This window comes from Heteronotia binoei, chromosome 1 (genome assembly GCF_032191835.1).
Source record: "Heteronotia binoei isolate CCM8104 ecotype False Entrance Well chromosome 1, APGP_CSIRO_Hbin_v1, whole genome shotgun sequence".
In the NCBI taxonomy this organism is placed as follows: Eukaryota; Metazoa; Chordata; class Lepidosauria; order Squamata; family Gekkonidae; genus Heteronotia; species Heteronotia binoei.
In genome coordinates, this window is record NC_083223.1 from 221468755 (window position 1) to 221484968 (window position 16214).

The 16214-nt window shown below is 43.2% G+C and overlaps 1 protein-coding gene across 1 annotated transcript in view; it reads right to left on the reverse strand.

Moving 5' to 3' along the window:
* Positions 1 to 16214, reverse strand: part of SRF (serum response factor) — an 81306-nt gene that overhangs the window by 53718 nt on the left and 11374 nt on the right. Inside the window, exon 2 of the mRNA XM_060247953.1 lies at positions 4512 to 4778. Coding sequence (XP_060103936.1) covers positions 4512 to 4778 — 267 coding nt within the window. The remainder of the gene's footprint in view (positions 1 to 4511; positions 4779 to 16214) is intronic.

The following is a 16214-nucleotide window of genomic DNA, read 5'->3' on the forward strand; positions in this document are numbered from 1 at the left end:
GAGGGAGGTGGGAAGTTGTGTTTTGGAGGGAGGTGGGAGACTCAGAGCACAGATCAGTTAGATCAGTGCAGCAAAGCAACAACAGTGAAGGGCCACTCTACCCACAAGAAAGAGGGACATGTCCTATTCTCATAGCTTCAAGCTCTTAAATCAGCAACTACACATATATCATTCAGCTACAAAAAAGAGGACACACACACAACCACTGGCAGTTTTTGTGAATAATTCAAGACTTCACTAGCAACTTTGTGATGATAAAATGGCCTGAACTACTTCAGACAGCAGGCAGCATATCACATTGTTGAATGCTTCCATCTGTAACATTACTCCTGCAACAGAAATACAGATGAAAGACTGTTTTAGAATTTTCTGCCCCAAAACAGTATTGGTACCACAGCCATTCTACCACTTCAGAGTCAGTTTGGGGTAGTGGTTAAGAACAGTGGATTCTAATCTGGGAGAACTTGGTTTGATTCCTCACTCCTCCACATGCAGCTACTGGGTGACCTTGGGTCAGCCACAGTTCCCACAGAGCTGTTCTCTCAAGAGCAGTTTTCAAAAAGCTCTCTCAGCCCCACCTTCCTCGCAGGGGGTCTGCTGTGGGGATAAGGAGGGAAAGAGATTTTGAACCACTCAGACTCTGAGAAAAGTATAATTCAAATCTCCTCTACTTCTTCATTTGACAACATGTGTCGCCTGCCTTGCTTTTTGAGAGGTCCATCATAGTTCTGGTCCTTCAGACCTCCAGAGTTGAAGCTCAGAAGGTCACAGATGACATGTATGAGGTTCCAAGTTCAACTGCTTTCACTGTCAGCTAAACAAAGGGCAGGAAAAGACCTTTGTCTAATCCCATCACCACTATTTCCAGAATAAAAAAACCCCTGAGAGTCAAATAATCAAGAGTAAGAACCAAACTCTGAAAAAGGAGCCTAAGCTCAGGACAACTCCATAGCAGTATGAATGAACAGCTCCTCCAACTCACAACCCATTCTCAGAAAGGCCAAGAGCAGCCCTACTAAGTGTGCAAAAGCAATCTACTTCCAGTCTCTGCATCAATATTAAAAGTTCTAAAATGCTCGTTTGAGGTTGGAACGTGATTGGAAGGGCACTGGGGTACATTCTTTGACATGCTTCGTATTTTAGTTGTGGTTTCTTTTAAATCTAAGGCAACAAGTAGTCAGACATCCTGATGTGTGCCCTACCACTCCATAATAGAATGAGGATTTTTTCTACATTCCTCTCTGCAGGTCCCTTTCAGCCACCAGAAGATCATTCTTGGGGTCACAGGACCAGCAGGGCAGAATAGCCTCATAAGCTTGGGTGGGCAGTGGAGTGAACAAGGGCATGAGAATTTGCTCCTCTCTCTTCCACAAGAGGTCAATTTCCTCCTTGTACTTCCTCCCTCCAAACCACCAGCCAGCACAGCAGCTCTTCCTTACAAATCCTGCAACCTCAAGAAATAACTTTTCCAGGGGTTGGAAGGGGATGCAGGAACTGTGAGCAACTTGGAGAAACTTCTGTATACAGTGAGCTGCATACTCTCTGCACACAAAAGATGACAGCAAGACAAAACTAAGTTTAAAAATGCAGTGAATTTGAAGGACTGTGTGTTGCTATACAGGCCTGCCCAACTGTTAAGGTCCTTGTCTGAGGCTCAGATCTGGGGGACCTTGCCCTCTGAGGACAGGCAGATGGCCACCAGGGCTTATGGCCTCCTAGGTGATGTAGTCTTCTTTGTGGAACTCACCCCAGCTCATGTCTGCCGGTCTGGCATCAGGGCATTTTGCTGATAGGTCTGTAAACCAAAAGACTGATCTGCCGTCATTACCTTTGGATTGTGTCATGTTGCATTTCAGCACTGACTGACTGTTCTATAGTAATCTGCCTTGAGAACTCTGGTTGGTATTCTGAATAAAAATAAACACAGGCCAACTAGACCATTTTGTTGTAGGGAGTTCTGAGATAATCTGCTTGGAGTAGTTGTGAACATTCTAAAGAGCTTATATATGTGAGAAATTATTATAAAGGAAGCTAGCAGATAATGGGACCAACGCCTTGTTGGTTCCTCGTGTAGGAAAGCCGCTGCTTTGTACTGTAAGCATTACTACTGCCATCACCCCAAACGTTTGTTGAGACTCTGTAGTCAAGAGTTAAACCAGTAGAAGAGATTATTTGAGACAGGAGGAATAGTCTGTTCAGCCAAGTGTTTCAATTCCCTGTGTCCTCCCTGCCCCCTTCCAAAACAGTACCAAAGCAAGAGACAGCTGCAGCTTATAAGGAATGTGAGGGGCCCAGCCAGGGACTTCGGGGAGGGAAACGAGGCTATATATGGCCATGGAGGCAGAATCAAATTTTTATCAATGAACACGAGCACAGGAGAGATAACGGAGAAGCCAAGCTGCTCGGCAAGGGTATGGGCAAGACTAACAGCACCTGTCATTCTCCTTCCCCACCCCCACCCCCCAGCAAAAGAACACCCCCCCCCATTTCTGCCAACAAGGCAAGGCACAGCCCTGCTTCCACTTCGGCAGATGTCCAGCACAGTTGACAGCACAGAACTACTCAAGTCTCAGGGAACATGGCGGGGGGGGGGGGGACAACGGCACTCCAAAACACAAGCAGGAGTAGTTGCAGTATGAATCCTAACATACAAAACAATTTCAGCCCACAGCTATCTTCTTGCCAAAACCAGACAAGACTCCTACCTCACCACCGACCCCCTTCTCACAGAGAATTTAGACTCAAGCACTTTTTGGCACCCAAACTAAAGCTGTAAGAAGGTTAACCACTGCCCTGCATGATTTGACTAAGAGGTCCAACATTTTCCAACATCCAACATTTTCTTTCCAGCAGTAGCCAACAGTGTGCCTCCAGCAGCTCACAGGCAAGGCATAAGCAAGAGCCTCTTCCAGCTGTCTGACCCTGAAATCTGGTACTCAGAGGTATACTATAACTGAACATGGAGGTTCAATTTGCCCACCACAACAAATAACCTTTATTCTCTCTTTTTAAAAGCTACTTGAGCTAGTGGTGATCTCTGTTATAATGTGACAATTAAGTTCTGCAAGTTTCAGTTATGCATGGTACATTTAGAAGCACTTTCTCTCATCCATCTTGAACCAGCTTCCAAGCAATATACTTCAGTGTTTCCCAAGTCCTAACTTAAAACCCCTCTCCCCAACACTGCTGCTTCAACCACACGTCGAGCCCCATAATCTCCACATATCTAGCTGGCCCTGCACATGAAATAGCATTTCAAAACATGTTAAGTTGGGGTGCTAGAGGGCACTATAACACGTTTCTCTTTCTTCAGGACTAGATACCACCACACTGCTGGTACACCATGGGGCTGTACAGACGCACAGTATAATCAGTTGTCACTGCTGTTTCATACTGGATTAAAAGTGGCTGACCAGATAGCAACATCTGCCTCCCAGAATTAACTCATAGTAGCCCCCCCAATCCTTCTCGGAATCAGAGTATTTTGTTACCTGCTCCTTTGCGGTGTTTTTTGAGTTCTCCTGTTTCACCTCATAGTTTCCCCGTCTGGATAGTTCTTCTGGATGTCTGAAGGCTGTCCCGGAGCAAAAGAGGCCTCAGATATCTGGTTTACGGTCGCCATTTTTTTTACTACTTAGCGATATGCACATAACTGCATAACTACATAATGTTTCAACTTATGTGCATGCACATAACGCACATAAAAGTGGAGAAAAAAAGAACTGCATGGTGTCGTGTGGATGGCAGAAGGCGGTTTCACCGCGGAGTGATTCGAATTGCAGTATGGCAGTCTGATCGATAATATCCGGAACAAAGATATTCGGAACAGAACCGGGTCAGTTTAACATGGACACAACGCGCTGTGTGAACAGGGCCCATGACTGCTGACTCTTGCCCCATACTTTACTAGTAATCTAAATAGTACTTGATGCCCACATCAAACGAAATGTCATCATGAAGATGAAATACCCATTATAACCCTGCATGTGTTCCTAATTATCAAATTGCCTTGTTCCTAGAGCCCCTACAGCCCCTTACCCAGAAAGTGGTGTGTTCAGTGAAAGTCTCTCTCTTTATTCTATGAGAAATGGGTCTCTTCTAAGAGAGTGCATTCCTCTACCTCGGCCTGGTACCTTCCAATTTAAAGACCTTCATTCTCCATGACACCAGAAGAGTTTTCAACATTAGTGGCTTGGAAGTATGAGGTCCTTAAAAGCCTTTCAAGATATACCTCTGCCTCTCTAGGCAAGCAGTGTTGGTCTTAAGGAAAATAAATTGTTCTGAGAGCTGGGAGGCTCAAACTTCTAGAATGTCAAGAGGGTTAGCAAGCAGATTCATGTTATCTGTACTGTGCACCATGGCAATGAAGGAAATAATGCAGCTTTTTGTAACAGCTGTACACACAGAGGCCAAGGACATGCAAACCTGGAAAATGAAAGCAAATACACACTTTTGTTGCATTATAGCCTACTCCCATTCAAAAGAAAATGAATATTAAAAATGAGGTTTACCTTTGTTTCTCCGCTGCTGTCCGATTCAGACACCTGATAAGTGAGGTCTGTCTCCTCAAAGCCCGTAGCGCTCATGCGCTGGTCAGTGGTTGGGTCTGACCGAGGAGGAGAGTCAGGTGAGTTCAAGCATGTCTGGATCAGCGCTTTCCCTGTCTCACTTGTGATCATGGGCTGCAGCTTCCGTGTGGCAAATGTGTAGACATGGCCTGTTTCACTGGCCACCAGCAGCAACACCTGAGTGCCCGTTAGGGTGGAAAGTTCATAGGCCTACAGGAGAGTAAGAGAGAGGAACAACAGTTAGCTAATACTAGGATCCTGATTCTGAGGGAAAGAGATGGGGAAACTCCAGGATCACTGCTGACAGGATATTACACATTCCACCATTAGCCAACACGGATCGTTCGCCTTTTATTTCACTCTGAGCTCACCCCTAAAAGCAGCAACATGGTCATGGAGTCACTGAGGTATAGGTTGTTAAACTACTAACATAGAGGCCCAAATTCAAATCACCATACAGCCATAATTCTCACTGAGTGGCCAACTGCTGTCTCGGACTAACCAACTTCACATGGCTTTTGAGAGGATAAAATGGAAGAGACAACCATGTATGTACACTGTCCTGAGCTCCTTGGAAAATGGGTGGAAAAAATAAAACAAATAATTTAAACAAGTCACAACTATTTAGCAACCTGGAACTGCCTTGGAAACTTCCTGTCTTCCTATTGTTGAAGCAAAGTTTTTCCACTGACTTTTAAGGAGCACATGTACTAAAGCACCGGGTTATCAAGAAGGTCAAGACGTGGGTCTGTCTTGCATATCTCTCCATTACAATATTAAAAAAGGATTCCAAAGCAACATTCCTTGTGGGCATCCTTCCCCACACTTGCAATTACAAAATACCATATAGCCCTGAGGCATTGGTAACAGCTTGATTTATGTCAGCACCCAAGGCTGTGCATATTCTACAGGAGCACAGAATTCTGCACCCCAAGTCTCCGTCCCATAAGGCTGTGAAATTAGGTTTGAAAGCTGCTAGATCTAAGACTTCTCTGGCATCAGACTACTGCTCTCTGTTATCCAATGACCGGCAGCAAGCCTTCCAGGCAAGAAATCTTCCCTACCACTGCCTCTGAAATCCTTGTTAACATACTTCCACCACAAAATCAAAGTCAGAATAGCAGTGAGCCCTCACACATCAACTCCCATCTTTTGTTCACAGGCATAACAATCTTCTTGCCCAACCATTCACCCAACTTTAATTACCTCTTCACTAAAATATGGGTAGGTTTCAAAGTCAAACACATTCCCTTCAATAAAGATATGGCTCTACATTACAACGGGATGGACACAGCTGGCTTTTCCCATTCAATCTCATCTAATTTCCCTCCTTGCTACAGCCCTCATCCCACATGGCTTTTGATCACGCAAGTTCCATGATCCTCAGCATCGCCTTTTTGGGTGGTCAAAGAGGACATTCTCCTCTTTTACACCAGCAGAAAAGTTGGTTTGATCCAACCCAGTATGCTTCATTCCACTTTTAATTTACGTAATTTTATTACCAAAGTAGTGAAGCATTCTGGGAAGCATAGAGATATTAGGGCAGCATTGCATTGAAAACACAACGTGAGAAAGTGAAAGGGGAATCTTAAAATTCCATTTTCCGAGAACACTGGGTTAAAATGAGGATATACCACCTCAAAGATAGAATGGCCATTGCCCGGTGATTATAATGGCTAATAAGGAGAAGACTGATGAAATATAGGAGATGGCCCCAGGTGTTACTAATGTTATCTGGTATATGTTAGCTGGAAAGGTGGCCTCCAAGTTGGAAAGACTGCAATTTTGCCAGAGTATAAATGCATGTTTCTACACCCACAACTTGCTAGGCACATCACCAGACATCTGGTGAATACACTCCTTCCCCATTTCAACATTTGCCACAGCCTCCACCTCACAGCTTTGATTCTATTGTCATGATAAACCCTGATCTGCCAACTTCAAGCCTGTTCCTGACTCCCTTCCTCACCCACTACTAGCATTTCAAAACACAAAGCCAATTCTCCCACATGCCACCAATTTGTGGCATGGACCCTTTCCACACAACAAGTACAGCAAACATTCTCAATCATATATCTGATAGCAATGGGGTGCCTATTCCATGTAGAACATTATTGCCCAAGTGTGGCTTGAGAGAAGGATCTGAGGCAACTGCCTTCTGGACTAAAGACTATAAAGCCCCCATTCTGAACTCTCCTATAGGTCCTTTAAACCCCACCCGTCCACAATCAAGACCAAGGCTACTTATTTGTGCAGTAAACAGAATCATGTTTTTTAGATTTGTGATTTGTCAGACAAGATGGAAAAGAACAAGATTTATTTAACAGAAAAGAATTTATTTAATAAGGATTTATTTAATATGGGTTGATGTGTTCGATATGTAAAGCAAAACTGGCTCTCAAGTAACGTAAATAAACCCTGAGGGGAGATTTGATTCCCCTTTCTCTGGACAGGTTTCCTCAAGCAGGTTCAAGGTTCAAGGTTGTTCTTTTCCCGCACTGCCCCTTTCCATAGAACCTACCCACTCTAGTTTGGCATAATGAGCCCTTAACAGGATGGTTATTTGTCACACTAAAATAAGTTTTCTTCCAAATCCAATCCCCAAACACAAACTAAAAGTCAAATAAAAGTCTGGCTAAGCTGACACTGCTTTCCAAAGTCATGAAAGCCCTATCTGAAAACTTTTTTAAAAAGTTTCCTAACCCTTCTTAAGCTGAGGTTGGTTCACCCTCCTCCTATCAATTGCTCTTCCATAGGCTCTAATTGGCTGGCTATCACTTGGATTTGCATGTGTCCTATATCACAAGGATTGGCTTACAGCTTAGGTGGACTTTTAAGGATGACTGCCACACCAGGTTTGCAGAATTTTTTTTTAAAAGACTGCAAGTTGACCCAGGGCCAACCCTGTCACTAGGCAAACTAGACCATTGCCTAGGGTGCCAACCCTCTGGGGACACCGAATTGGGTACTCCCATGTGACTCAGTGACATTATCAGTGCCGGGGGGCAGGGGCACCAGAAATTAGCATTGCCTAGGATGCCACACAGTCTAGAGTCAGCCCTGGGTTTACCATCCCAAGTAGCCAGTGAGGTGAATAAAAATCCCACCAAACCCTTAGAACAGGGGTGTCAAACTCATTTGTTATGGCCAGATCCGACACAGAATCATATAGTTGGAAGGGACCTCAAGGATAATCTAGTCCAACCCCCTGCACAATGCAGGAAACTCACAAATACCTCCCCCTAAATTCACAGGATCTTCATCGCTGTCAGATGGCCATCTAGCCTCTGTTTAAAAACCTTCAAGGAAGAAGAGCCCACCACCTCCCGAGGAAGCCTGTTCCACTGAGGAATCGCTTTAACGGTCAGGAAATTCTTCCTAATGTTGAGCTGGAAACTCTTTTGATTTAATTTCAACCCACTGGTTCCAGTCCTACCTTCTGGGGCCACAGAAAACAATTCCACACCATCCTCTAGTCTATATGACAGCCCTTCAAGTACTTGAAGACGGTGATCATATCACCTCTGTCGCCGCCTCCCTAGGCTAAACATCCCCAGCTCCTTCAACCTTTCTTCATAGGACTTGGTCTCCAGACCCCTCACCATCTTTGTCACCCTCCTTTGGAGCTGTTCCAGCTTGTCTATACCCTTCTTAAAATGTGGTGCCCAAAACTGAATACAATACTCCAGGTGAGGTCTTACCAGAGCAGAGCAAAGCGATACCACCACTTCAGGTGATCTGGACACTATACTTCTGTTGATACAGCCCAAAATTGCATTTGCCTTTTTAGCCACTGCATCACACTGTTGACTCATGTTCAGCACATGATCCATAAATGAGGCCTTGTTGGGACCAGCCACGTGTGCCATAAAATGTAATGCCAGGTAGCAGATAAACTTTATAAAGGGCACAGACAAACACAATTAAATATTTATTTTACTTAAAATAAAACATGCTTAACACATTAGCACATCTGCAGTATTTTGTTTACCAGTCTCTGATACCTGACACCTCTTGTTCTGAATTACTGCATCAAAATCTGGAGACAATGTGCTGTAGTAATCTTCAGTATGCTGTTCAGCTGTTGTTCAGTGTTTATCTGTAAGTTGCAAACCTACTTTTGATTTATTGACATTCATTACAGAAATCTCATGCTCAATACTTAGTGCCTTAGGACCCAAGGGAAACGTGAAATGGATTGGCATTGTGAGCTTTTGTGCTTAAGTTGCTTTGTGTGCTGGTCAAGAACGTTAGAAGCCACCATAACAGACTGAGGGTTATGTGTTTATCTACAGAACTAGTCTTCCCCAGAGAAATAACTGCAACTCCTATAAGCAGTGCAAGAACAGAGAGAAAGATTGGATCAGGAGGGCATGAATACAGTGCAAAAGAAATAGTCCACATTGCCTTCCTACTGAGAAAGACTGGATCAGGGAGTCTGGGAAAGACTGGATCAGACGGCTTTGCTAGGCTGCATCATACAGGAGAAATCCCAAAATGGTGACAGAAGGAGGCAGGAGAGGGAGAAGGAAGCAGATGATGGCCAGTTGTTGGTGGGACTGATTGAAGCTTTCCATGGCAGATCACGCTCATGGGCCACACATTTGACACCTCTGCCTTAGACAACCTCCTGGGAAGCAGAGAAAGGGAATTCTGGAAACATGCCTGATAGCTGTACCAAATCTGGGTTGACCATCTGTTGCTCTTCCCCAAACTGGTACTTAAGCCTGGACAAGGGGTCTTGGCACCTAGCTCATGGCTTGTAGCCCTTGGCTCTGAATAAGCCAGCCAGTAGATCCCAGACCAGGAGCTGGGATTTGTACTTTAGATTTTTAAATTTTGCTGTTTCTCTAAATTCATTCTGTTCCTTTGTGAGCCACTTTGTGCTCAATGGGAGAAAAGTGGGATATAAACTAAATAAATTGGGTTGCCCAGTGATCCATGCTGTTATACATGAAGATTTTTTTTCAAGTAGACTGGTGGCAGAGGGGGAGGACTAAGATGGACAAGAAGGATGAGGAAGACCATCTAATCAGCCAAGTGAAGTGGAGAATAGACAACTGGCTGAGGGGTAAAAACAAGGACTTCCATGATTTCCTGTGAATCTCCCTCTCTTCTTCTTACATGATATCATAAAAATAGATCCAAGCGGGCAGCAGTGTTGGTCTGAAGCAGTTGAACAAAGCAGGAGTAAAGTTGAACCTTTAAGACCAACCAATTTTTATTTAGAACATACGTTTCGTGTGCTCTTAAGCACACTTCATCAGACGAGGAATTCAGCACAGTGAGCAGAGCCATACATAGCTGAGCAGAGCCATACATAGCTGGCAGGCAGTGGCCTACCAGCTATGTATGGTTCTGCTCAGCTATGTACGGCTTTGCTCACTGTGCTGGATTCCTCGTCTGATGAAGTGTGCTTAAGAGCACACGAAAGCTTACATTCTAAATAAAAATTGGTTGGTCTTAAACGTGGACTTGATTCCTGCTTTGTTCAAAAGATATCATAAACTGTGAGTTTCATGCTAAACACATGAAAAAATGGGGATGGGGACAAGGAACACATCAAATCAGGGGTTTCATGGCCCAAGAGCCCACTAGATAACACTGTACATTACAGGGGAGTCTTTCTAGTGATAGAGATGGTGACCCCCTAAGCCTTTGGTGTCAACATGATGATGATGATGATTTCGGATTTATATTCCACCCTATACTCTGAATCTCAGATTCTCAGAGCGGTCACAATCTCCTTTACCTTCCTCCCCACCACAACAGACACCCTGTGGGGTAGGTGGGGCTAAGAGAGCTCTTACAGCATCTGTCCTTTCAAGGACAACTCCTACGAAAGCTATGGCTGACCCAAGGCCATTCCAGCAGGTGCAAGTGGAACATCTACATGAGCCTGCTACGGCAGGGAGGGTGGGATATAAATTAATTAATTATTATTATTATCATCATCATCATCTGAACACTGGATTTTTTGGTAGTGCAGCCTCCTATAGACAATCCTGCTGCATCAAACCAGAGGTCCACCAAATCCAGTCTTCCAGCAGTCAGCAAAAAAGGATGGACACAAACCAGAAAATTCTAGTTTGGTTTGGGGTGGACCCGAAATGAACTCCAAACCCAGCAAAAAAAATGCTCAAACCGAACCAGCTAGCTTAAGCTACTTTTCTCTCATCCACAGCAAGCCACAGCCAGGGGAAGGGGGGATCACTCAGGAAAGGCTGTGAGCCATTCAACCCATCTGTTTCACTTCCTCCCGCTTCAAAGCAGAGAAGAGTGAAATGGACAGCTTTTATGCTTTACAGCCATTTAAATCTAACAGCTGATGGGCAGACCCACCCAGCTGTTAGGTTTAAATTTCATTTCATTTTCATTTATTAGACTTATAGCCTGCTCTCCACTGTGACCAGGCTCAAAGTGGGTGACAACAATCTATTAAAAACATCCAGCAACCAAAGATAAAGATCCTAGTGAACCATGGCCCAGGCAATTTTAGTAGCAACCATAGGATTGTGGGCAGGTTTGTGTTCATCCCTAGTCAGCAACCTCCCCTCTCCCCTGGAAGAGCACAAAAGCAACAGCCCTCCCATGATCCCTGTCAATATGGAGATTCCATTTACCTATCATATCTAAAAGATCTTTCTTCCACACATTTGCTCAGTCTTTTTTAAGCCTCATCTAAGCCTTCTGCCCTAGTACATCATTTTTTTGCTGGCCAACAACTAGAAAGCGGAGGATTGCTGCTTCTATGTTTAATGCACAGAAACTCAGCTTCCCAAAAACTTGTGTATGCCACTCATCTATTTTGTCCATTAGAGACAGAAACTTTTTGTACTAGCACAGCATGAAACAACCCTCAGGCCTACTTATCTCTTAAACCCTAGGCACCTCTCTCAGCTGACTCACTTTACCCTGTTGTTATCCTGTTCAGAGAGAGAAGTACAATTTTCTTCCCTTGTGTCTACACAAAACGCAGCACAATTCATGCTTCGGAGACTGCTACATGCTCCTTATAGGCTTGGCTGAGGATATGTTCTGACTCAAAAGGACACATAAAAATGATACTGTACTGGATTTTAAATTTATGTTTTGTACTCCAAGGGGCATTCAAAAGTTAACTTCCATGCCTCCAGTGTAGTTTCTCTGTTAAACATTTATCCAGTACAAGGGCTGGATGCTGTTCAGTGACACATCCCGTGCTTTAAAAAGCAGCAATCCAAGAAGCAAGTGGGGTGAAATGTAAAAGAAGAACACAGTTTGATCAAAGAAAAGATGGAGAGACAGGAGGAGAACCTTCTATTCCTAAAACTTCAATTAGTCAGATGGTATCTATACTGGCTCTCTTTGTACCCAAGTCTGCTGTATTTTTTTAAAAAGCACAACAGCTGTGTTAAACACAATACATATAAATATATTTTGTGTAATGAAAGCAGCTCTTCAGAGATACTGAAGTGTCATTGCAGAGCCACCTTTTTCCACATACACACATTATTTTATATGGGTTTGCATGTCCCACCAAAGATTCAGATCAAACTGATTTTCACAGTCCTTCCAGAGGTAAAGTGCTGGTAAAGCTACAGCTTGCTCCAGAGACACTTTAAATGCTGCTGTAGAAGAGGTACATACGTTTTGACATGACTGACACAAACACCTTCATGATAACAATAATTCCCTCCTTGACCAACGGCTGGAGTGGTTTTAGAATAGCTTTAAAGAGTTTTTAGTTTCTGAAAAGATGAGGCTATGTCCATAAACCCACTCACAGCACTTTAAAAAGATTAAGAGGGGATACTACAAAGTTACCCCTCTCATGGATTAACTTGTGACTAACAGTAGAGGGGTTCCCACAGTCAAAGTAAGAGGAAGTTGTTCCTGTTCCTGAATAGAAATCATCACATATACCACACTGGTCACCTTCTAGTTATGGTGGAAGACCCTGAACTGGATTTCTTTCACCCTAAAAGCAACTTTGGGGAAGAAGTTCCCTACTTTTAATCAGGACTGAAATGCTAGACATGGAGGGACTCACCTATTTCCCCTCTGCATCATTTTCCCAGTTGAAACTGTGCCCAACCTGCCAAGATAGGGCACTTGTCTTTCCCACCAGTACTAACTGGGGAAGAATAATTTTACCAGCAAAGTAGCAGAAGGGTAAAATTATCTCCCCTTGTCCTGCAATGTATCCTCAAATAAGGACTTGCAGTTTGTTTGTTTGTTTTAGGACTACGCATGTTGCCAGATCTCCAATACACCGTGTAGTTTGAGTTAAGGTATCAACACAAAACTTTAGCTCATCCATCTCTTCCTGCTGAAACAGATTCCCAATGCACAGTTGGAGAATTGAGGCCAAGAGAGATCTGCCCAAAAGCCCACCTACTAAATCCACTGCAGAGTTTTATTCATTAAATAATGTTTTCAAATGTTTAGACCCCTCCTTCCACACCATCAGACTCTCAACTACACCGCTATGGTAGGCTCATAAGCAGTTATGGCTCTGCCGCCAGAAGGCAAGCCAACTTACCAATTTATTCCTATCCTTCTTGCAAGGCACCCTCTTCAGGCTCTGTATGCCAAACCCCTTCCAATAAACTTTTTTTTTAAAGTTCAGACTCAAGCCCTATGTTGGCCATAAGGTCCATGGTGACCTTGAGTAAATCTCTGCCATCCCATCTGACCTGTCTCAAAGAGTTGTGCTGATGAGTGAAAAACACTTTGTCATTGAAAACCACAGTGCAAAGGACTGGTACGCCAACTACAGTCATTCCCTGAAAAATATAATTCAGCTACAATGATCCGCATTCTCAGGTCACATCCAGGTTAGACTACTGCAATATGTTCTACAAGGGATTGACTACCTTTGAAAACTGTCTGGAAATTTCAATTGGTCCAAAATACAGCAGCCAGTCTATTGCTGGAGGCTGGCTACAGGGATTACATCACCCTTGAGCTGAAAGATCTGCACTGGCTGACCATCTGTTTTGGGCACAATGCAAAATGCTGGTTCTTAATCTCACCTTTAACAGAGAAAGTGACTTGTCTATGAGCTAAAAGGTAAAATTGGAGATCTCACACACAACAGCTCACTCTCTTTGCTGCTAAGCTATACCAGTCCCCTGCTCAAAGGCTGAGGTAAAGAGCCTTCTATCACAGTTATCCCCCATACAGATTTAGGATACAAGCTAAACCCATTATAATCAATGGAAATTACTTACCAACCTCTGTAGGAGGAAGATCACACTCAAAAAAATTATTTCTCCCTAAACAAAGTCATATTACTAACAGAGAAGTCAACAGCTAAGAATCCAGAGGAAACATGAGCAAAGACTGGCTCCCTTCAGTCAACAGCAATTTCCTCTGCTGGAGCAGAGAACACAATTCTTTGATCTGGAGTTAAGTCATCAAAGTTGAGAATACTATCAAATGCAGAAGTTGAAACAATGAGGAAATATACTCATATTAGAAACATGAAGAACATTTTAACTTTTCAAATCACCCATGTGATTAGACAAGTACAGGAACAAGCTTTACATTTCCCCTCACCCCATCTCCAGCTGTATTTAATAATACTGGTTATTTAACGAATTATAAGAAAATTTCTTTATGGAAAGTACAATATTTGGAATTCTGGACAGATGTGCTCAGAGTTCACAATTGTATCACAGGCTTGTGGGTATCCCAGCTGCCACAATGCTAATCTGCTCACCACAAAGTTACAGATAGGTAGACAGACAGGAGTAATTGGTACAGAGGCAAAGAGGCCATATTGATCTAAATTCTGGTGTACATTCAAGAACAAAGGCACTGTGGTAATTGGTGACTAAAAAGTGACTCAAAAACAGAGCTGCAAGATTTAGCTGGCTTAATTGGTAAAATAATTAACTGAAGCTTTAGTTGATTAACTGGTGGGAGCCAGCTTTAATTGGTGAGCGCAAGATTTAAAAGGCTGAGAGACTCAAGGTCACACCTGTTAATTTTTTGGCACTATTCTGAATACGGAGGGTTATTGTAATAAGGAATGGGAAAAAGAAAATCTTAAGACTCCTTATACCTCTAAAACTGAGGGATGGGTTTGTTTACTAAATTCTAAGTTCTCAATAATCCCTCCATACCTCAAAAAGGCACACAAAAGTGAGACCTTGGCAATATGCAAATTAACTGAACCATAACCAATTAAGTAATTGGGTAAAAACCAGATGATGGGAGCCAAGTGACAACCCAATGCCCCATCAATGCTGAAACTAAACAAGTGTGTAAACCTAATAAGTCTTCTGGTTGTAAAACCACTTGTAGCCTTCCTGTAAGAGCAACATACAAGTATTCTTTTAAAAGGTAGATGATCAGCCAACACACTCAAGTTGTCAGAATATTTCTGTTTGTTACTTTCTTCCTATGGGAAGCAACTGAACAAAGGGCAGGTTTTACTGCAACAGGTACAATTAACTGGGAACCTCTCTTGCACAAATCCAATTGAAATTAGTCTTATATAAAGGTACAGCTAGGTTCCTGTATGACATCCATTCAGTTCACAATTCCCAATGAATTCCACTCAACAACATAACACAAGGCACTCTACTTTGCACTTTAAATCAAAACAACGTAACTGTATGCACGTTTCTCCTCTGTGAGGATTGCTATTGAAATCCAACAAAAACTGCATCCCACCTACCCATCAAATAAGTGCATACTACAGACATCCGGTAAGAAAATACTATAACAGGATAAGCTACTCAAGCATAGCCTATAAGAACAAAAAGAGTATGATAACTTGAGAGTGAACATGGGGACCCCTTGCTGTTTTGCTCCTAGTTCCCAGCCCAGCTAGCTGCTTGGGTCTTGCAATGGATCTCTCAGTCACCTTTCACCTTACTCTAACAATGCAGTCCCAAACAGAGTCAGTGGATTTCCCCTTGGTTTAGGATTGCTCTGTGCATCTTTTTTTCCTGCAACTTCCCATTTCTAGCATTCACCTGGGTGAATTTACAAAGCAGTTAACAGGCCCATATAGCTTGACATTAAGGATATTAACATTTTCACTGATCTCTCATATACACACCTTAGGGTAATGATTTTCATTGTCCACATAGTTTTCAGGGGCCTTCAGGCCTTTACTACTGGATATTAGATATGCATGTTAACTTCTGAAATCATTAGAATAAGTCCCACTTTCTGATCCAGAGGCCTAATACTTTACAAGGACAAAGGTGACAACTGAGGAGCCCTGACTCGGTTAGCCCAATCAAGCCTGACTCTGGCATGTACTTGGATGGGAGACTTCCTTGGAACACCAGAAGTTGTGAGGCAGGGACAGTCTTTATTCCTGCACAGGTGACATCTGAAGAGGGACTCCTGGACTTGTTTATAAATTCCCCTCCAGCATACAGACAACCCAAGAAGACCCAACATTCTGTACTTTCCACTGAGAAGGTTCAAGAAGTTTCTCAGGATAGCATCCTAGCACAAAATAGCTTCCAACACATTCCCCTACAAGCCCCCAAAACCACCATGTTGGTCAACAGCTACCGTCAATTCCCTTTCTGTTCAGGCCACAGAAAAATATGGGCTGGGATCCATTAGCAGAAGATGCTGGCTATTGCGGCTCTTTCTCATGTCCCAGTAACTATTTCCAACACTGGGGTTGTAGGA